The 23,272-nt window shown below is 46.3% G+C and overlaps 1 protein-coding gene across 5 annotated transcripts in view; it reads left to right on the forward strand.

Annotated features, from left to right (window-relative positions):
• Positions 1 to 20,724, forward strand: part of SNX1 (sorting nexin 1) — a 54,641-nt gene extending 33,917 nt beyond the window's left edge. For 2 of the 5 annotated variants that reach the window (XM_057488879.1, XM_036892071.2), the window contains exons 11-15: positions 625 to 830; positions 3,362 to 3,505; positions 4,025 to 4,105; positions 4,566 to 4,637; positions 5,238 to 5,674. In XM_057488879.1, coding sequence (XP_057344862.1) covers positions 625 to 830; positions 3,362 to 3,505; positions 4,025 to 4,105; positions 4,566 to 4,637; positions 5,238 to 5,288 — 554 coding nt within the window. In that variant the 3' untranslated portion in view covers positions 5,289 to 5,674. Of the gene's footprint in view, positions 1 to 624; positions 831 to 3,361; positions 3,506 to 4,024; positions 4,106 to 4,565; positions 4,638 to 5,237; positions 5,675 to 18,746; positions 18,812 to 18,930; positions 19,368 to 20,531 lie in introns of those variants that run through there. The other 3 variants (XM_057488877.1, XM_057488878.1, XM_036892069.2) reach the window with 3 other exon arrangements.
• The last annotated feature ends 2,548 nt before the right edge of the window (positions 20,725 to 23,272 follow it).

A 23,272-nucleotide genomic window follows, 5' to 3' on the forward strand; every position in this document is an offset into this window, starting at 1 on the left:
ACATGCTGAGAATCAGAAGTCTAAACAGGCAGAAAAAAATTAGACTGAGGCCTGTGTAACAGTTGGCAAAATATGGCCCAGCCCATGGCCCAGATCCAGCCCTGGGCCTATTGCTGTGAACTAGGAGTGGTTTTTACATTTTTAAACAATGAATGGAAAAAAAAAGTGGGAGTGAGGCCATATGTGGCCCACAAAGTCTGGCCCTTCACAGAAAAAGGTGGTCCTGCTCTAGAACATGCAACACTATGCAGTGTGCACATGCATTCATTCTCTCCCCTACAGACGGGCTACTTACCATGAGCTTTACGACAAATCAGAGTCATTCCTATGGCCTGTTGGTGTAAACTTGTCCCTGGTTCCCCAGGAATCCTGGAGCTGCTGCTTCCTGGTAGGCCTAACCTACTGAAACTTAAGACAGGCAGCAGGTGCCTCTCCCTGCTCATGTGGCCAAGCTGCATTCCCCTCACTTTCTGAATACAATTGGCTGTATACAGTTCTGTACATAGTTGTAGAGCCCACCGTTGCAAGATATGCACGGGGTGGCATTGCTATGTGCCGTGTAATGCCAGCCGACTTGTCTCTTCCTTGTGAGAACAGAGGCCTCTGCTGTCTTCCTCCTTCCAGAGCTAGCGCTGAACACAGCCCAGTTTGCAAAGAGTCTAGCCATGCTCGGGAGCTCCGAGGACAACACAGCATTGTCACGGGCACTCTCCCAACTGGCTGAGGTAGAAGAAAAAATTGAGCAGCTCCACCAGGAACAGGCCACCAATGACTTCTTCCTCCTTGCCGAGCTCCTGAGTGACTACATTCGCCTCTTGGCCATAGTCCGTGTAAGCTTGTTTCCTTTCCTCTTTCGCCTCCTCTTGATTTAATTTGTTTTTCCTTTGCTCTTCCACTTCCCAAGAAAGTTGCATCCTTTATGCTCAAAATAGGTGTAACTTTTCCGACTCTAAAGGGAGAAGGTATCCTGTGAATCAGGAAGTCCACGTTAACTGTTAGCTAGCTTTCACTGAGTCATAATTAAGGCCCACAGCCAGGTTTTTAAATGCCTTTGGAGACATGGCCACTCGAGTTTCCAAATAGGCCCGTCCTTACTGTCAGAGCTGGATAGTGTCCTCTGTGCTCCTTTCTTGAAGCAAGGCTGACTGCAGACCTGCTGTCTTGGCCCCCTGGAGCAGTCACGTCCTCAGGCCTTTGGTCTTTGCCTCTTTAGCAGTAAGCGGCGGCTGTGCTCTGGCAGGAGCTCTTGCTGGCTTCCACTTGTTCCTTCCATGTGGGCAGTCAGGTAACTTGACAGAACCAGCTTGGTGTTGCATGGTGGATTGTGGCCAGGGGGCTGAATAGGCTTGTCACCAGGGCTCTTTGTGTGCTGTGCTGACCACATTGGTAACCATGCTGCAGCCTGCCTCTTGGGTCAAGCACTTTACCTTTTCTCCTGGTGACCAGGGCAGTCTGGTTTCCTATGACCTTTCAAAGTGGCCAAGGAAGCCTCACTGGGCAATGGTATTAGCTCTCGCATGGCCTGCCTGAGACAGGGAAGAGCCGAGAGGGAGCCTGGTGCCTGCCCTGTAAGGGCCTGAGCCTGCTGCTGATCCAGCTTGGGACCAGGATGTATGAGCCTCTTGAGTTGGACCGGAGGCACCCCGCCTCCCCAGCCTGAGTGCCTCCCCTACCAGGGAGCTCCTGTGTTAAGAGCTGAGCTGCTCCCAGGGCTGTGATTTCCTCCGAGGGAGAGTTGCTTTGTATCGCCCGTGAGACTGCTCATTGTCCTCTCCCTTTGCTCTTTGGTTTGCAGCAAACTCTAGAGTGATAAGAGGCTGGAAAAATAACCTGCTTTGGAATTCTTAGAACTGGTCAGACTACATGGACTGGAGAGTCATCCAGGGAAGAGCTCTCTCTGGGGAAGCTTTCAGAGAGGAACATTATTTGGGGTTTCTGGGGAGCACAGCTCTTCAGTATGAGCCCCCAGGCAGGGTTAGCCTATGAGGACAGGGATGAGGGAGATCCAGCCTAGAGCTCCACGGGCTGGCGCTGGGTTAGCATGCAGAACTTAGAGCACAGAACTGTGAGCTGATCTTTTCTCAGAGGCCCTTCACCTGCCCTTCTCATCATGATGAGCTGGCAGTTCGTTGGAGAGATGAGCAGATGTTTCTTTGCCTCTCTTCCCTGAACTCAGATCTATTAATTAATAGCTATTATTAATAGTTAATGTTAATACCACTGTAAATTAGCTCAGGGGTTTAGGCTTGAGTGTACTTGGATTATGAGGTCACCTTTTACCTAATTCTTTGACACTGAGATGTTAAGAAATTGCAGGTGAGCAGCAGCCACAATACTGAGGAAGATAAATTTGGTGACATTTCACTCCCTGAGATTCAAGTTTTGATGAAAACCTTGACTGAGGAGGCCTAGAAAACATCCAGGGAACTTTTGCAGGGAGGGGAGTTAAGTGGAGCAGGGCTGGGAGGCTGGCCCAGACACAGCTGTTCATCCAGGCTCCCTCTTGAAGCCTCCAAAGCCAGTGGATGTGGGGAGGGTGTGGTTAGGCCAGCAGCTGTCCTCTGGGAATGTTGACTGCGGTCAGGGACTGGAAACCAGGAAAACCGGCAAGTGGACTTCAGGAGGCTTCTTGGGGGCCTGGAGAGCCTAGAGCGGTTGAGTATATGTGTGGCATGAAAGCACTATGTCCCTGTGGTGGCTTCCAGGGTTGATTCAAAGATCTGTTAAGCTACATTCGCCTCTTGGCATTCAAGTTGTAATTCTTATACTGTTTGGGTGTTAGTTCAAAGTTTGCTTCCTTAGGTTCCTCTTCCCTGATAATCTCCCAGGCTAAGCTAGGTCCCAGTTTCACTATAGTACCTTTCTGTTTTCTCCGTACTCTGCATACTTGTAATTATTTATTGGTGATTATTAACATAATGTTGGCCTTTTCTGTTAGCTTATAAGCTCCATGAAAGCAAGACCATGTGTTTCATTCCCCATGTATTCTAGTTCTTGGCAGACACTCAGGAAAAGTGTGTAGACCTGTTAATTAACTGGCCTCAGGGAGGCAGTTCAGAAGCCATAGTACTGGGCACCGGCATCACGTCACCTGCTGTGCTCCAGCCATCTAGGCTTGGGAGTAGCATGAAGCAGCATGGCGCTGACCATCTGGAGGCTTGGAGAGGACTCTTAGCGCCCAAGCTTGTGCCTTTTCCACATTCAGCTTCCAGCTGGGCACTAACTGTGGCTGCAGACCTGCCCTCGCTCAGCCCTTCCCTAGCACAGCTGCTGGAGAGCCCCGCCCTTCCCTGCCCCACGCAGGAAAGCCAGAGCTCCTGAAGGGCTGGTCGTGCTCTTCCCCAACCCCTGACCCCCACAGGCTGCCTTCGACCAGCGCATGAAGACCTGGCAGCGCTGGCAGGATGCTCAAGCCACACTGCAGAAGAAGCGAGAGGCTGAGGCTCGCCTGCTGTGGGCCAGCAAGCCTGACAAGCTGCAGCAGGCTAAGGACGAGATTGTAGAGGTGAGGCCCCCAAGGCAGCCCAGCAGGGGTGTTCTCCTGGGTCCCATCCCACCCAGATGCTTGGAGCCCCATAGCAGGCAAGAGAGGTGATTGAGTCTAAAGCATGGTGGCTGCTAGAGTAGCCTCAGAAAGAAGCCAGGCTTGCCTTAAGGTCTGGTCCTCCTCTTTTCCCATTCCACCTAGACTTGCCAAATCAGAGTGTGTGGGACAGGCCTTTGGAAGGTTCCAAGGTGATTCAGATATAACCCCTCATGAGAACTGAATTCCGTTCTTGGGGGCTGCCAGCCCTGCTGGTGAGCATGTACACCAGAGCTTTCTTAGAGACCAGCTTGGCCTGGGCACACGCATCTTTTCCAGCCAGCCCGGAAGGTGGCCTTCTGCTGGACCCTGACTTACATGCCGACTCTCCATGTGGTGTCTGATCTTACCCAGAGGGACAGGCAGATGTGACCAGTTGTGTTCTCACATAGAATTACTACCGTAATATTAAATGGTCCTTTCTTTCCTTTTTCTTCCCAGTGGGAGTCTCGGGTGACTCAGTATGAAAGGGACTTCGAAAGGATTTCAACTGTGGTCCGAAAAGAAGTCATACGATTTGAGGTGAAATGGCAGATCCTAATTTCTCATGAGTGTGTGGTGCCTGGTGTAGTGCTGGGGCTGGTTTTGCCCACAGGTATTGCTGAGGGAGACAGACAGGGGTGCCAGTGACTTGGTAGTTGTGAACAAGTGGTGTGGCCTGTGTGTGCGCTAGTGTTTGTTCCCGAGGCAAAGTAGCTGTCCTGCACTTGTTGCTGGACTAGAGCAGTTAGACACAAACAGCTTGCAGCTGTCATGCACCCTCTGGTCCCCTGTCCTTTCTCCTCCACTACCCCCCACCATGCAAGAGAGCCTTGCAAAGCCTTGCTAGGGGCTGTTTGGCTGGAAATTGTAGCTATGCCAGCTGCTGGCTCTACTTTTCTGAGGCTGTACTTAGCCTTGGTCAGCAATAAACACCACCATCCTATCAAGAGGTGAAAGAGCAACTGTCTGGATGGTCAGTGTAGAATCTTATCTCCTGTAGAAAGAGAAATCCAAGGACTTCAAAAACCACGTGATCAAGTACCTTGAGACACTCCTGTATTCACAGCAGCAGGTACGTACGTTATGCATGATTTCGTCCTCCACTGTCTGCTCCAGGGGTCAGCTGCCTACTTATGGCATTGGTGACAGGACACGGGCTGGCCTTGCTGTAATCAGTAATTGAAAGTAGGCGCTGTTGCCCTAACAGGGAGCAGTCAATAGAGTCTTTTACTAAGCAGTATTGCCTTCATCCTGTAGTGAGTTATAAGGACAACCCCAGCTCTCCTCTCCTTGTAACCCTGTGATACCACCTAACCCTCCTGAGGCTGAGGCCCCAGTCAGTGTGTGGGGCAGTGCCCCCCACTGTGATGTGCTCACTGAGCTGGACAAAGCTGTGATCCTCATAGGGGAACTTCAGAGCAGAACGTGGACTGTCTTCAGAGATGGCCCTTGCCCCTGAAGCTTCCCCCAGGTCTAGAGAGAGGGAAGGGCAGTGCGGCCGGTGTGCCAGGCTGTCCCAGGGACTGCTCTCAGCCTAGCTATCTCAGCTCCTCAGGCCTCCCCTGGGGTGACTGAGGCCCTTGGAGTGCTCTGGCCCCGTGCTTGATCCCCTCCCAGGCTCAGTTCTGCCACTAGAAGGAGGAACTTGCTTATTGTCCCCAATTCTTTGCAGCTGGCAAAGTACTGGGAAGCCTTCCTTCCTGAGGCAAAAGCCATCTCCTAATGGACCAAGGACACCAGAGTCCCCCTGCCTGACGCTGCCTTTTTATACACTGTCCTCCACCTCTCCTGGACCCCAGTGACGCACCCTGCCTAGCCTGGACTTCCCTTCCTCCTGGCCCCCATGATCAAGCTAACCCTACTCACTCTAATTACCATTACTTCATTTAGCTTCCATATATATTTTCTTACCTGAGAGAATAGTTTCTTGCTTTAAGCAAAAGACCTACAATAGGTGGTGGGATTATGGGACGGGGTGGAGTATTGATATAAATATATAAATAGAAATGTATATTTTTCGGGATGTGGTTAGGAACTGGGAATAACGTTTTCTGTTACTCCTGATGGTGCCATGAAAAGATTATGTAATAAAATATTTTAAAATCAGGTCACATGACTCAGAATGGTGGTGCTTTTTGCTTTAGGCTGGGGAGCATTGGGGAAGCAGGTCTGGGTACTCCTAGCCATGGAGTTCCCTGGGCACAGTGTTTCTCTCCCCAGGAGTCCACGAGCCTTTGCTGCTGCGTCCTGTGGGTCTGAGTTCCTTATTCTCCACCTCAGCTGCCTGTTCTGAGGGTCTCTTAATCTATGTCATTCTTATTCCTTCTTCTTTAGGGAAGGAATTTTAAAGACATCTCTTAGAATAAGAGGAGCAAAACCGATTCTTCTGTGAAAGAGGAGGACTTAATCTTTTATTCCTACCCTGTTTCCCTAAGCTGCCCAGAGCTCTCTGAGTCTTGCCTTCTGATAGCAAAGTTTTCTGAACTTCTTTTTGCCACCCATCAAAATGATCCTTTCTGTACTGGTTTGTGTTAAAAATGTAAAGCCCTGATAAAGACTTAACACTTTTTCCCCATGGACAACAGAGCCAGGCACTCCTGCCTCTCGATAAGATCATCCAGGAGGTCCTAAACCTGTTAGAGTTTCCAAGAAGCTTAACTATCTGTGCCCAGGAGCGAGAGGGCCAGCAAGGGGCCCCTAGGGCTGTCAGCACACACCGGGAGTGTTCAGAGGGGCCTTTGTGCTGGCCTGGCAGGGAGGCCCAAGCCCTGGATGCACTGTCGCGGGGCATCCCCTCAGCTGGGCCCACAGGCTTTAGCTTCCTGGTCAGAGAGGACTGCAGAGCTGCTCTGTTGGGCAGGGCTGGCGGATGCCTGCCCCGGGGGCCTCCCACTCCCAGCTCTGTGCCCCCCAGGTCCTGCCTCAGACCCTCCAGACCTGCTCTGTTCTCTTCAGTGAGGATGAAGTTTTGGGCCAGGCAGCCCGAGGCAAGAAAATGCAGGAACACCACCGAGTCCTGTGGACCCTTGGCCCTGCCATTTGCTGACAAGGATTTTTCTCAACAAGTTGATACTTTTGGAAAAAGTCTCTCAGTCTCTCCTTATCTTCCAGTGTCCTTATTACCACTTTTGATTTTATACTTCCGGTCTTCCTTACATGCTTGCTTTGGCGTAGTTGTAATAATACACACTTAAAGTATTCTGTGTCCTGCTTTTATCTTTGAACACTGTATAGAAGCATTTTTTCTATATTGTTATATAACTTCACACATTTTATTTGTAAGCCTCTGTAATTGTGAGGCTCCATGGAGTGACTGTACCATGATTCTGACTCATCCCTTGTTGGATTCTTGATTTGTTTGGTAACTTTTAAAATTCTAACATAATTTCAGTCTTACAGAAAAGTTACAGGAATATCATAAAGAACTCCCGTATATCCTTTACCCAAATTTACCAAGTGTTTACATGTTACCCTATTTACTTCATGATGTATTGTTTGTTTTCTATTTATATCTTGTATTTTCTGAACCATTTAAGTTATGGATATTGGGCTCCTTTACCCGCAAAACTTAATGCATTTCCTTAAGAGCAAGGACATTCTCTTTAACTTAATACCATAAATACAGTTGTCAAAATCAGAAAGGTTAGCACTGATATAATACTGTTATCTAACTTATAGTCCTTATTTACATTTTGTCAGTTGTCTCCATAATGTAACACTGACTATATGTGTCTCCCTTAATCCAGAAGAGGTCCTTAGTCTTTCTTTGCCTTTCAGTAGCCTGGCATATTTTAAGAATAGAGGCCAGGTATTTTGTAGAATGTTCCTCAATCTGGATTGGACTCATGGTTCCACATGACAAGATTAGGGTTTTGCTATGTGGCAGGAATATCATAGAAGTGACAGTCCTCAGGGCGTCCTAAATCAGCATATGATGTTGATTATCCCATTAATGCTGAAGTCAGCTCTGATCACTTGGTCAAGTTGATGTCTACCAGGTTCCTCCATTTAAATTTATGCCTTCCCCTTTGTAATAACCAGTAATTTGTAGGGAGATATTTGGAAGTCATGTAAATATTTTGTTCCTTATCCAATGTGATTTTTAACTCTAGCTTTTTACACTTACTGGTCGGCATTCTACTTCGAAGAAAGTGCAGTGCATCTTTTCCCCCTATTTGTTAATCTACTTGTTATCAATATGGATGAATGGATTTCTGTTTTACTCAAGGTTGCAAACCATTGCTTTGATGTATTTTGATTCTCAATCCATCTCAGATTTCTAGCAAACTCATGTGTCTTTTTAACATGTCCCCTTCGTTTTTTGAACACTTCCATACTTTCTGATGTAACAAGATGTTCCAGGCTTAACTTGTATCCTTCTTGCCCCAGCCCTGGATCAGCCATGTCTCCAGGGACACTTGATCCCTTTTAATGGAGGATTTTATTTAGAAACCAAGATCTGGATGCCAAGTGTGCTCATCACTACTGGTTACTTCCTGATTTGTGGCAGACAAAGCAAGGAAATGGGGATAGATAAAGGTATAGAAATATTGAGAGAGAGGTAGATGCCCTGTCTCCTAGCAGTAGGCAGTGGGCACATCGAGGGTAATGCAAGTGGCTTGGTATCACATTGGGGGCACAATCACACACAGTGCTGTTGTGACTTGTGAAGCACTTTGAACATTACCCTGGACATGTGGGGAGCTTAAACAGAAAATCACACGGTCACACTTGTGATTTAGACTTATCAGAAGGTGAGAGGCTGGAGGCAAGGAGAGCAGCCAGGCCTGTCCCTCAGGAGGGCAGCAGTAATGGGGCTGGTGCTCGGAGAGGTTGAAGAGGTGGACGTGAAAGTAATGGGCTCTGGTCAACATTTGATGAGTAGCATGAACTGCAGGTTTCTGTCTTAGGTTTCGGGATAGACAGTGAGGCCTTTCAAGACCCCGACAATATAGGAGGCCAAATAGGTCTAGAGCAGGTGGGAGGGGAACAGTGGGGACAGTGAGTGTTGACATGTCATATGAGAGGCTCCTATGAATGGGAAGGGAGGCTGTGGGGGAGATAAGGGTGAAGGGAGACTTTGTTTTACTTAAAGGTGGGTCACACTTAGCATGTTAATAAAATTCAGAGGAGAGAAAGGGAATAGTCATGAGAGCCATGTCTGGGAGCAAATGTAAACAAGTAGCAGAGCAGAGTGCCTTGTGGCTGAGCTGCAGTTAAGAAAGTGGGGGTGAGGGGGAGCAGAGAGTCAAGGTCTCCTGCTCCATAATGTCCTCAGATAGAGATATCTTGTTTACCTAGTTTGAATCAAGTGGTATGGGGAGAAGTGTAGAGAGGTGTGAAGAAAAGGTGTGGAAATACAGGTAGACTTTCCCTGCTTCCTCCTGACTTATTTCCCCCAAGAATCTCTGGGCCCCCCCAAGTCCTAAAAATGAGGACTTAGAGCTGGTGGGACCCCAACCTCCAGTGTAAGTATTCCATGACACAAATGAGAGAATAGAAATGAGTGCAAGTGTGGCTTACACATGGGTATTCGTAACTGAACTTTTGCCAGAAGATTTTCATTCGTAATGCACCTGTGGGTAGGAACCCTAAAGAAAATAAAGAATGCCTTTGCAGATCAAACTTTAAAAAGGGAGAGGAGATAATGAAAATCTGCTAAGGATTGGGGCCAGGAAGTGGTTGAGAGAATGGCAAAGAAAAGAGTGTCGTCTGCTGTGTGCTTAGAGCCCACAGGGGATTGAAGACCATGGATTTTGAGGGGCATCAGGCCCCAGGATGGTAGGATTTTCCCCACCACATCTCAGCAGCCGAGGGGTAATGAGAAGGAAGGGGATGATGGTTCCCTCCTGGAGCAAAGAAGGACACACCTTTGCTGAAATTGGCACATGCCTGAACTGAACGTTTTGTTTTCAGAGACACTGGATAAGATTCTCTGTTCCACTTGTGGGTAGAAGCCAGCCTGAACTGAGAGTCAGAAATGGATGAGGACAGTTCATCTGTGTCTTCTGGCCCCTGGGATGAGGTGCACCTTGTCTGCCAATGTCTTATGATACGAGTTGTGTGATTTAATGTTGGCTCTCTCTGCCAAACAGTAAAGTCTTTGAGGTAGTACATCTTTATGACTCGGGTCCCCCAGTAATGTGGGCTCTAAATATGACCTCCAATTGTAGACTCTGCCACCTGGCACTCACAGCCTCCTGTGAGAGGAACCCAGCTCCCCTTCCCCATTTATTTTGGAGTCCTTCACAACAATGCTGACACCCTCTTGGGAACTGACTCCAAATATGCGCTTTCCTTTCCCACTTCTCTGTAGCCTAATCTGGGCTTTGTACCTGCAGCACCATATCTCAGCTCCCATCCCTCTCTTCCATCTGCAAATTATACCTGTCTGCCGCAGTCAGTCTTCAGTATTGTGGGTGGGAGTATAAGAAGATAGAGACGAGGGGCATTGGCCAATGTATCAACGTTCACTGGCAATTCCCACAGACATTTCTAGAAACCAACTCCATAAAGATGACTCTGCAAGATGCCCATCCCAGCGTTGTTTACAGTTGTAAAAGTTGAAATCAATCCAAATGTACCACAGGAAGGGATTAAATGAACTATGGTACATAATACCATCGGATATTATGCCATCATTGAAAATGATATGTAGGTATATTCATTAAGGAAATCATATCGTTGAGTGAAAACAGTAGGTTATAAAATCACATGTACAGGCCAAGATGGCGGCATGAGTAGTTCAGTGGAAATCTCCCAAAAACATATTTTTAAAAATACAACAAATACAACTATGCCTAAAAGAGAGACCAGTGGATACAGTACAACAGCCAGGCTACATCTACATCTGCGAGAACTCAGCATCACATGAAGGGGGTAAGATACAAGCCACGGCCCAGCGGGACCCAAGCACCCTTCACCACCCCAACTCCCCAGCGGGAAGAAACGAGACGGAGTGGGGAAGGAGTGAAAGCCCAGGATTGCTAAACAGCCAGGTCTAGTAATCTGCGCCAGGAGCACAGACACACGGTAACACAGGGTGCCGGATATTAGAGAAACAGAAAAGCAAAAGCTGCAAGCAGGTCCTCGCAACCGGCTCCACAGGGACAAAAGAAAAGCGAGTGCTTTTTGAAAGTCTTAAAGGGACAGGGACCTCACAGCTGGATGAAATCGTCCTGTCCCATCAGACCAGCAGGTGGGAATCCCAGAGAATGCTAGGTGCCCTACCCATGGGTGGCAGCACAGCTCTGAAGCCCCTCACGGCAATAAGCAGCCTGCTACTGGTTCCTCTGGCTGGCGTGGACCCCAACACACCGGCCCAGTAGCGGGAGAGTGGCAGCGCGCACCGGCGGCGGCGCCAGAGGGGCCCGGGACCAGCCGGTGTGAACCGGCAATGGTGGCCGAGTGGCCTAGGAGCAGCCCCTGTGAGCCGGCGGTGGCAGCGGAGCGGCCCAGGAGCAGCTGCACCCCCAGCAGCTGCCCAGAATCTCCTCCCAGTGCACACCTGCCGGGCCAGACCAAAGGCCACCACCAGCACGCAGCTGCTGGCAGGGGCGCGGCTCTTGCAGGAGAGCACACCTGGCGTGCCTGCCACTCCCCGCAGGGCTCTGTGCTACCCTGACAGAGACCCCGCCCACAGCAGCTTAGGGGACTAACCTGGTGGCTGCTCCAGGAGTGCGGGTAACCGACACAGGCAGCAGAGAAGGGCAAGGTGACCAGCAAGCAGTTAAGGACTTTGATCTCCCAGCTGACACACGTGCTACCTTCCTACAGCCACCTCTATCACCACGAAAAGGCAGAAGGATGTGGTCTAGTCCAGAATTACCCAGAAACCCCCGAGAGAGGCCTGGGGAGATAGACTTAACCAATCTCCCCGAAAAAGAATTCAAAATAAAGGTCATAACCATGCTGATGGATCCGCAGAGAAATATGCAAGAGTTAAAGGATAAAGTTGAGAGGGAGAAAAGAGAAAATCTCTGGAAGGACTAAAGAGCATACAGGATGAGATGCAAGAGGCCGTTAATGGAACAGAAATCAGAGAACAGGAACACAGAGAAGCTGACACAGAGAGAGAAAAGGATCTCCAGGAATGAAAGAATATTAAGAGAACTGTGTGACCAATCAAAATGGAACAATATCCACATTATAGGGGTACCTGAAGAAGAGAGAGAAAAAGGGATAAAAAGTGACTGAAGAAATAATTGCTGAAAACTTCCCCAAACTGGGGGAGGAAATAGTCTCTCAGACCATGGAGGCCCACAGAACTCACAACACAGGGAACTAAGGAGGACAATACCAAGACACATAATAATTAAAATGGCAAAGATCAAACACAAGGACAGAGTATTAAAGGCAGCTAGAGAGAGAAAAAAAGTTCACCTACAAAGGAAAACCCATCAGGCTATCATCAGACTTCTCAACAGAAACCTTACAGGCCAGAAGAGAATGGCATGATATATTTAATGCAATGAAACAGAAGGGCCTTGAACCAAGAACACTGTATCCAGCACAATTATCATTTAAATAAGAAGGAGGGATTAAACAATTCCCAGACAAGCAAAAGTTAAGGGAATTTGTCTCCCACAAACGACCTCTAACGGTATTTTAGAGGGACTGCTCTAGATGGAAGCACTCCTAAGGCTGAATAGATGTCACCAGAGAAAATAAAATCACAACAAAGAAAGCAGACCAAACAAATACTAACTAAAGGCAAAAAATAAACTACTCGTAAAAGCAGTCAAAGGAAACACAAAAGAACACAGAATAAAACACCTAACATACAAAGAATGGAGGAGGAGGAATAAGAAGGGAGAGAAATGAAGAATCATCAGACTGTGCTTATAATAGTTTAATAAGCGAGTTAAGTTAGACAGATAGTAAAGAAGCTAACCTTGAACCTTTGGTAACCATGAATCTAAAGCCTGCAATGGCAATAAGTACATATCTTTCAATAATCACCCTAAATGTAAATGGACTGAATGCACCAATCAAAAGGCACAGAGTGATAGAATGGATAAAAAAGCAAGACCCATCTATATGCTGCTTTCAAGAGACTCACCTCAAACCCAAAGGCATGCACAGACTAAAAGTCAAGGGATGGAAAAACATATTTCATACAAACAATAGGGAGAAAAAAGCAGGTGTAGCAGTACTGGTATCAGACAAAATAGACTTCAAAACAAAGAAAGTAACAAGAGATAAAGAAGAACATTACATATGATAAAGAGGTCAGTCCAACAAGAGGATATAACCATTATAAATATATATGCACCCAATCAATACAGGAGCACCAATATAAGTGAAACAAATACAAACAGAATTAAAGGAGGAAATAGAATGCAACACATTTGTTCTAGGAGACTTCACACCACTCACTCCAAAGGACAGGTCTGCCAAACAGAAAATAAGTCAGGACACAGAGGCACTGAACAACACACTAGAACACATGGACTTAACAGACATCTATAGAACTCTACAGCCAAAAGCAGCAAGATACACATTCTTCTCAAGTGCACATGGAACATTCTCCAGAATAGACCACATACTAGGCCACAAAAAGAGCCTCAGTAAATTGAAAAAGATTGAAACTCTACCAATGAACTTCTCAGACCACAAAGGCATAAAACTAGAAATAAAATGTACAAAGAAAACAAAAAGGTTCACAAACACATGGAGGCTTAACAACATGCTCCTAAATAATCAATGGATCAATGACCAAATTAGAATAGAGATTAAGCAATATATGGAAACAAATGACACCAACAGCATAAAGCCCCAACTTCTGTGGGACGCAGCAAAGGCAGTTCTAAGAGGAAAGTATATAGCAATCCAGGCATGTTTAAAGAAGGAAGAACAATCCCAAATGAACAGTCTAAAGTCACAATTACTGAAATTGGAAAAAGAAGAACAAACGAGGCCTAAAGTCAGCAGATGAAGGGACATAATAAAGATCAGAGAAGAAATAAACAAAATTGAGAAGAATAAAACAATAGGAAAAAATCAATGAAACCAAGAGCTGGTGCTTTGAGAAAATAAACAAAATAGATAATCCCCTAGCCAGACTTATTAAGAGAAAAAGAATCAACACACATCAACAGAATCATAAATGAAAAAGGAAAAATCATGACAGAACCCCTAAGAAATACAAAGAATTATTAGAGACTACAATGAAAACGTATATGCTAACAAGCTGGAAAACCTAGAAGAAATGGACAACTTCCCTAGAAAAATACAAACTTCCAAGACTGACCTAGGAAGAAACAGAAAATCTAAACAGACCTATTACCGGCAACAAAATTGAAGCAGTAATCAAAAACTACCCAAGAGCAAAACCCCTGGACCAGATGGACTCACCGCTGAATTTTATCAGAAATATAGAGAATACATAATACCCATTCTCCTTAAAGTTTTCCAAAAAATAGAAGAGGAGGAAATACTTCCAAACTCATTCTATGAAGCCAGCATTCACCCTAGTACCAAAACCAGGCAAAGACTCCACAAAAAAAGAAAATTACAGACCAGTATCCCTCATGAACATAGATGCAAAAATATTCCAACAAAATATTAGCAAACCAAATTCAAAAATACATCAAGAGGATCATACACCATGATCAAGTGGGATTCATCTCAGGGATGCAAGGATGGTACAACATTTGGAAATCCATCAACATCATCCACCACATCAACAAAAAGAAGGACAGAAACCACATGATCATCTCCATAAATGCTGAAAAAGCATTCAACAAATTTCAACATCCATTCCTGATAAAAACTCAACAGAATGGGTATAGAGGGAAAGTACCTCAACATAATAAAGGCCATATATGACAAACCCACAGCCAACATTATACTGAGCAGTGAGAAGCTGAAAGCTTTTCCTCTGAGATCGGGAACTAGACAGGGATGCCCACTCTCTCCACTGTTATTCAACATAGTACTGGAGGTCCTAGCCATGGCAATCAGACAAAGCAAAGAAATACAAGGCATCCAGATTGGTAAAGAGGAAGTCAAATTGTCACTATTTGCAGATGACATGATATTGTACATAAAAAACCCTAAAGATTCCCAAACCTACTAGAACTACTAACTGAATTCACAAAAGTTGCAGGATACAAAATTAATACACAGAAATCTGTTGCTTTCCTATACACTAATGATGAACTAGCAGAAAGAGAAATCAGGAAAACAATCCCATTCACAATTGCATCAAAAAGAATAAAATACCTAGGAATAAACCTAACCAAGGAACTGAAAGACCTATACCCTGAAAACTACAAGACACTCTTAAGAGAAATTAAAGAGGTCACTAACAAATGGAAACTCATTCCATGTTCTTGGCTAGGAAGAATTAATATTGTCAAAATGGCCATCCTGCCTAAAGCAATATACAGATTCAATGCAATGCCTAACAAAATACCAACAACATTCTTCAACAAACTGGAACAAATAGTTTTATAATTCATATGGAACCACAAAAGACTCAGAATAGCCAAAGCAATCCTGAGAAGGAAGAATAAAGTAGGGGGCATATCACTTCCCAACTTCAAGCTCTACTACAAAGCCACAGTAATCAAGACAATTTGGTACTGGCACAAGAACAGAGCCACAGACCAGTGGAACAGATTAGAGACTCCAGACATTAACCCAAACATATATGGTCAATTAATATATGATAAAGGAGCCATGGACATACAGTAGGGAAATGACAGCCTCTTCAACAGCTGGTGTTGGCAAAACTGGACAGCTACATGTAAGAGAGTGAAACTTTATCACTGTCTAACCCCATACACAAAAGTAAATACAAAATAGATCAAAGACCTGAATGTAAGTCATGAAACCATAAAACTCTTAGAAAAAAACATAGGCAAAAATCTCTTGGACATAAACATGAGCGACTTCTTCATGAACATACCTCCCCAGGCAAGGGAACCAAAAGCAAAAATGAACAAGTGGGACTATATCAAGCTGCAAATCTTCTGTACACAAAGGACACCATCAGTAGAACAAAAAGACATTCAACAGTATGGGAGAATATATTCATAAATGACAGATCTGATAAAAGGGCTGGTATCCAAAATATATAAAGGGCTCACACACCTCAATAAACAAAAAGCAAATAATCCAATTAAAAAATGGGCAGAGGAGCTGAACAGACAGTTCTCCAAAGACAAAATTCAGATGGCCAACAGGCACATGAAAAGATGCTCCACATCACTAATCATCAGAGAAATGCAAATTAACACCACAGTGAGATATCATCTCACACCAGTAAGGATGGTTACCATCCAAAAGACAAACAACAACAGATGTTGGCGAGGTTGGCGGGAAAGGGGAACCCTCCTACACTGCTGGTGGGAATGTAAATTAGTTCAACCATTGTAGAAAGCAGTATGGAGCTTCCTCCAAAAGCTCAAAATAGAAATACCATTTGACCCAGGAATCCCACTTCTAGGAATTTACCCTAAGAATGCAGCAGTCCAGTTTGAAAAAGACAGATGCACCCCTATGTTTATCGCAGCACTATTTACAATAGCCAAGAAATGGAAGCAACCTAAGTGTCTACCAGAAGATGAATGGATAAAGAAGATGTGGTACATATACACAATGGAATATTATTCATCCATAAGAAGAAAATAAATCCTACCATTTGCAACAACATGGATGGAGCTAGAGGGTATTATGCTCAGTGAAATAAGCCAGGCAGAGAAGGACAAATACCAAATGATTTCACTCATATGTGGAGTATAAAAAAGAAAAAACTGAAGGAACAAAACAGCAGAAACACAGAACCCAAGACTGGACTAACAGTTATCAAAGGGAAAGGGACTGGGGAGGATGGGTGGGAAGGGAGGGATAGGGGGTGTAAAGAAAGGGGGCCTTACAAATAGCATGTATAATATGGGGGGGTGCACGAGGAGGGCTGTGCAACACAGAGAAGATAAGTAGTGATTCTACAGCATCTTACGCTGATGGACAGTGACTGTAATGGGGTTTGTTGGGGGGACTTGATGCGGGGCGTCTAGTAAACAATGTTCCTCAAGTAATTGTAGATTAATTATACCAAAAAAAAAAGAAAAAATACTGAACAGGTCAAATCTGAAGATTGAGAATCCAAGTTGATTAATGTTGAAAAAATCAATAAGGGTATTCCTTGCACTCAAAACCTGATTATGTCTGGCCAAGGGAAGAGCAGTTCCTTGAAAACTCCAATGAGCAGGCCCAACCAACCAGAGTAAGAGGTATTTTAGAACGCCCATTTAATGTCCATTAAAACACAAATTTTAAAATAAGCATTAAAAAGAAATTAAAATTTGTGTAGTCAACAGGTTTCATGTTCTCATTTGTGTAGATACTGGACATCTAGCAGACCAGACTGGGTATTTGTGTGAAATACTGTTTTTCTTTGGGTTTGGGGTTCACACAGGTCCAGCATCTGTACATACTTGCAAAATGGGAGAACTTGGTAAGTCATAAACCAGAACAACAAACCAGAAAAAGAATGGGTGGGGTTTTTGTATGTCTTTTTTTGGTATTCTATTTGAGGGAACAGCAACATTTTATCTAAGACATTTTTATAGGTGCAGGCTAATTGTTTCTGGCTCAGCTTCCCTATATTTGGGAGGTTTTCATAATTAAACAAATCATTCTTTAAGAAAAAGAAAATTACATGTACAGTATGGCCCATCTTTACATAAAACTGGAAAGGATGTTGATTTCATTGTTAAGTATGGTTATATAGCCTTTAGGGATGGAATTCTAAATTAAAATTTTTGTACAATTTTATGTTGCTTGGAACTTCTATGTATTTTTATTTTATTTATTTATTTATTTATTTATTTATTTATTTATTTATTTATTTTTTGAGAGGGCATCTCTCATATTTATTGATCAAATGGTTGTTAACAACAATAAAATTCTGTATAGGGGACTCAATGCACAATCATTAATCAACCCGAAGCCTAGTTCTCTACAGTCTCCAATCTTCTGAAGCATAACGAACAAGTTCTTCTTCTATGAAATTTTATAATCGTAAAAATTAAATAAAGCTATTTTCATTATGGTAAAGCAATCCAGTGCATCCTTTGAGGCCTGCTTTTCTGTGTACCTTCTTTGGGAAGCTTTATTTGGAATGGGAGTCCTGCCTCCTTTATAGCTCTAGGCATGGCACTATCTTTGTCATCCTCTTAAACCTCTGGGCTTTCTCACCCTCTGTGTAATGTTGTCTCCAAGATGATCTCATTAGCCTCCAGGGCTCTGAACTCTTAAGATGAGGGATTATTTTTGTTCCTGCTCTTATCTCTGTGCCCTTGTACACCAGTAAAGGCAGCCTAAGGGGACAGTGACTGCCTTTTAGCTCTGGTGATTATTGTTTTATGAGCCTTTGGGCCCAGATAGCGGTTTTTTCAAGAGATCCAGAAATCAAGAGATGCAGAAATCAGGCCCTGGGGGCTGCAGGCTGCAAGGTAACAGGCATCTGCCCCGCAGCCTGCCCCCACCCGCACCTCCACAGCTGCTTAGAGGAAGCCAGCTGCTCAGCCTTCATAGGCTGTATGTACCTTGTGTGGGTCCAGAAAAACCCTGTCCAATCGAGATTGGACCTTTCACTAAGGGGATATGACAGCTGTTTCCAAATGATTGTCCCCTCCTAGCTTCAGAGCCCTCAGCTTCCTCTTCCATTTTGAATGACAGCAGTAATGACCACGGGCCCACCCGGTAGGTCTCCCTCTCAGCAACATCAGTAGCTCACCGGAAAAGTGGTAAGCTGGGGTCCAGACCGCCCCTGGTAGTCCTTCCCACCTGGGGCCTAATAGGAGCTGTCGTGTGTTCCACACCTACTCTTTACCAGTGTGCAAAGAGTTTAGAAACATTTCGTCCAGCCATGGCCCTGCCGGGTGGTCATCACTATCAACATTAAAAGACAAGCTTAGAGATTCACAGCAGCTTGCCTGCGGTCACACCTCAGAGCTAAGACTTGAACCCAGTCTGCTAGACCTGCCATATCATATCCTGCCCTTTCCGGGCGGGGTGGGCAAGAGGAACCTGGACAGTAACCCTCTTAAGTTGTTTTCTTAAAGGCCTGAATGAATACGCGCGCGGTAGGCCTGTTAAGGACAAATTACCCACCTGACCTTGTGGGCATATAAGCTGCTCTGACCTCTGTGAGATACTCTCTCCCCAGACATGCACAGTATGGGGCCAGCTGGGTAACAGGAGCAGAAGCTGGAAGACAGAAAAGCAGCTTGGGTGAGTAGCTGCGGACCATTCATGACGGAGAGAACACCTGAGAAACTGCAGTCTCGGGGCTGGAGTGGGAGGCGGGGCAGCTCCTTTCCAGACCTTGTGGCCTTTCCTGTTGTCCTCAGGTCTTGGTTCCACAGCTCTCTTCAAGATAAACTGGTGATCTGAAGGTACCTGAGCACATCTTTGTTCCTTCCATCTCAGTGCTGGGCACACCGGGAGACCAATTGGTTGGTCCACTGACATCACTCTAAGGGGGTATGAGGAATTGTAGCACCAGAAAAATCTCGCTGGAAGCCGTGCTGCCCTGGATGCCAGGTGGCTGGGGTGGCCTCTGCCAGCTCCCCCTGCTCCAGGCCTGGGCTGTGGTGTCTGAAGCCGCTGATCTGCCTCTGTCTGCAGTGGGAGGGATGCTGTTGCCTGGAGCCCCTGGGTCGGAGCCTGCCTGTCCCCTGAAGGGCAGGTAACCTGCCCTGAGCCAGACTTTGCTTTCGGGGCTCTGGCAGGACAGGCTTGTCAGGAGCCTTCCCAACACACACCTCTCCCAGGCCACTTCTTTTTCCTCACACCTCAGTTGCGTCATCTATAAAATGAAGGGTTTAGACTCACTCAACAATTTTAAATGGTCTAGTGGCAGAACTATTTTTCTAGACATCCACAACAAAATCCGATATTCAAAACAAATATACTGTTTTTTATTTTATTGTATTTCTCATTTGTAAGATATACTTATTGAAAAGACAATCAGAACTCTTGAGGCTGAACTTAGGATGAACTGGATAGTTGCTCTATTTACATCAACCTCTGCTTCCAATTTATTCTCCTACCTCTTTCTGGTTGCACAATATCAACAAAAGCAGGAAAATCCTGATCAGTCGATAGTTGAAAATCAAGAGGTGGTTTTTTTTTTTAAACGAACTTTGCAATCTCATGATACTGAAAGTGGAATAGTAAAGTTTGTTATTTCAAAAGTGAACCAGTAATAATATATATTAGGATGAACCATAAGTAATTACTACTATCCCACTGTTTTGGCCCTCAAAAACAGCAAACTCGTATAACCAAATAGTAATAGCTAACATGTATTTACTGTGTGTCAGGCCCTAAACAGTTTGGAAGCATGATGTCATTTAATCCACACACAGCTCTCCTTTGTACAAATAAGGACCCTGAGGCACAGGGAGTTGGTCCCGACAGAGCCTCGGTGCCCCAGTTTAGGCCCAGCCTTGCTCAGCAGCCCGGTTGCTGGGCCGCGGGCTGCCCGCCAGGCAAGAAGAATCCAGCCTCTGTGCCCAGCGGCGCCCTCAGGCCCCCAGGAGCCGTTTGTTTTCTTAACGGAGTTAACCAAACCTCCTGGGCAGCACTGGCGGCTCAGCAGAACCCGAGCCGGTGAACGGGGCTTTTTGTGTGAGGGCGGCTGCGGAAGGCACGCCACCCCCTGACCTGGGCCACCCGCAGGAGCGGGCATGTCGGCGTCACCTCTGCTTGGGCCTTGACCCTCATCTCCAGGCTCCACGGCAGCACAGTGGGGGTGTGAGTGGCCGGCTCCCTCTTGGGCTGGTCTGAGAGTCAACAGACAGGTGTCTACCATGTGGTCCCCAACCAGAAGCATCAGCATCACTGGGGAACATGTGAAAAAGACCCATTATCAGGCTCCACACCAGGCCTACAAATTCAGAAAACTAGGGTGAGGGCCCTATGATCTGAGGTTTAACTGGCCTTGTAGGTGCTGATGATGGCTGCTAAGGTTGGAGAACCACTGCTCTGTACTCTGATCTGGAAATACCCTGGCCAAGAAAATGTCACCAACCAGTACTTAAAAGCAACTTTCACTAGAAATTTGGAAATTAAATTCATATTGGAGAGCAATAGAGGAAAGGCAAAGATTTGTGTAATAAAACAACTCATTCTAAAAACAAGTCACTTTGAAGGTCTACACGCTCATCATATATTAGCTTGGTGTTCATATACACTGAGTTGAACAATGCTTAAAGTATACAGAAAATAAACTTTTCCTTTGTAATAACTGCTTTGGAGTTATGTCATGTGTTCATTTTCACAGGATAATATTCTCCATGACTTGTTTTATCTACCCTAAGACATCTTAAATATCTCCAGGTCAAGGATCTTGCTTTTCTTCATTTGGATCTTCACTCATCTACCATGGAATGCTGTGGAATTAGGAGCTGCAGGCTTACTACCAGATGTTTTAAATGTCTGTTGCATCAAATCTCCCTCTGTAGCTGGTGCTGAAAATCCATTGATTTTGAGGCTTCTCAGGAACACCTGAAAATAAGCAAAATAATAAGATGGACAGCAGTCTGGAGTGGGGAGAGGATTCCTGTTGTCCCCTGCAGGCCTTCCTCTAACCCTTCAACCCGGCTCTCTTCCTGCCTCTCTCCCTGGCCTTCCCTTCTCTCCTCAGCCTTTTACCCACATCTTCCTCTCCCATTCATTCATATAGTCTTTCCATCAAATGTTTTTGGAGTGTATACTACATACTTGGCACCAGGTGGCAAACACTGACAAGACAGACCCAGGTCCCTGGCCTGATGGTGCTCAGATTCTGGGGCAGAGTTGGGGAAAGCAGGGAGTCTTTGAGGAGGTGAGTTTTAAGCTAAGAATTGGAAGTCAGGGGAGAGTGTTCCAGGGAGAAGCAGCAGCAAGTACAAAGGCCCTGAGGCAGGAAAGAGGTGTTTGGGTTTGAAGAACTGGAAGGTCACTGGCTGGAGCCTGGTACATGAACTAGAGAGGAGAGGAAATGAGAGGTGGAGGCTGGGCTGGGTCATTTAGAGCTCTAGATTGAGGAAGGGAGAGTGGGTTTTGTTTTAAGTGCAATGGGAAGCCTTTGGAAGGTTTTAGGCAGATGCCTTGATGACAGTTTTGTGTCACTATGTAGAAAATGGAACTTGTATGAGGGAGGGAAGCAGGGGAAGACATTAGGAGATGGAGTGGCAGTTTTCTGGGTGGTAGAAATAGAGACAGAGGGGCAGACAGTCATTAGGTTGGGTGAGCAAGAAATTTTTAGAGGTCTGAGGGCCCCGGGAGAGGACTGCCTGGACAGTAGGACAAGGAGAGCAGAGTCCCTGAATGATGGGGCCCTAGAGTGCATGGGAGGAAATGAAACCCCCCACAACTTCTCTTCATGGTGGGTTGTTTCCCTTCCAGGAAGTTTCAGCTTCCTGTATCGGAGGCCCTTGTGAGATGGAATTTCGGGGGGAAAAGTGTGGGACATAGTATTGGTGAGAACTGCTTGCCCCTTTTGGGGGTCATCCTCTCCCTGGAAGTGGAGAGTTTCTGCTTCAGCTTAAAAGCATTCTGCATTAGCACGAGGGAGGGAGGGAGTCGGGGTCCCTCAACCACAATCCCTGAAACAGTACTCTGCTTTCTTCTGTCCACCACACAGCCTCTCAGCCAAGTGTGGGCTCTGAGAGGCAGGGCCTCCCCAACCTCCACTGCCTGCCTAGGCCTTTGTGGGGGACAGTCAGTGGAGTGAAGGGCTGTGCTGAAGGGGACAGCTCGCTATAGCTGAGGGGTGGGGTGGGGAGAGGTGGGAGCAGAAGCCCTTTCTAGCACAGGGGTGAGAGCGTTCTGAATTAAATACTGCACATACCCAGAAAGACACTGCCCAGAGGGGTGGACAAGAGCAGACTAGTACCTCCCACAGTCCCTTTTCTCCGTCCATTGCCCTGTACGCCAGCACAACCCTCCTATGCCTCTAGAACAAGTCCAGGAGGGCCATTTTCTCAGCAGCTACTCTGCTGAGGGCATAACAGGCATCTTCCCACTCAGATTTCATACATTCTCCTGAGGGAGACTTACCCAGTTTTGCCACAAATTTGCGACAGGTCTACAGTCTGACCCCCAAACAGAGCCTAGGCCCCTAAACCGATTCTTCCCTGCAAACTACACCTGAAAGCAGGTTAAGGCTGAAAGACGAATGAATGAATGGATAAATGGATGGAAAAAATGAATGAAGGAAGGGGTCTGGGGATGCTGAGGGAGGGGGACATCAAGGGCAGATTGTGCCCGAGCGCACGCAGGGCCCAGGTTGAAGGTACTAGAAAGAGATGAGGGGCAGCCTGGTCCAGGGGAAAGGGTGTGAGGCATGCAAGGAACGTCCCTGTTTGTCCCCTAGGGTTGGGGCCGGGGTCTGAGCCCACCTCCTCCACGCCTACACCCCACAGGCCCTATAGTTCTTAGTAGGCGCTCAACAAAGAGTAGGTCAACTTTGGGCTCTCCAGCGTCTGGCAGTCAGTGGGCGCTCGGGAAATGTTGACAAACGGATGGCTCTCCGCCGAAGGGTCCCCATCCACACTGTGGCCCATCTCGGCTCAGGGGGCGACGCTCGCTCCGCCTCCCCGCGCCCTGCCTAATCGGCCCCTCACAGGACCCGGTGGCGCGAGGAAACGCCCGGGGCGGGGCCGCCTGGGGGCGGGGCCTGGGGCCGAGGGGGCGGGGCCGGCC

The sequence above is a fragment of the Manis pentadactyla genome, chromosome 11, assembly GCF_030020395.1.
Source record: "Manis pentadactyla isolate mManPen7 chromosome 11, mManPen7.hap1, whole genome shotgun sequence".
Classification (NCBI taxonomy): Eukaryota; Metazoa; Chordata; class Mammalia; order Pholidota; family Manidae; genus Manis; species Manis pentadactyla.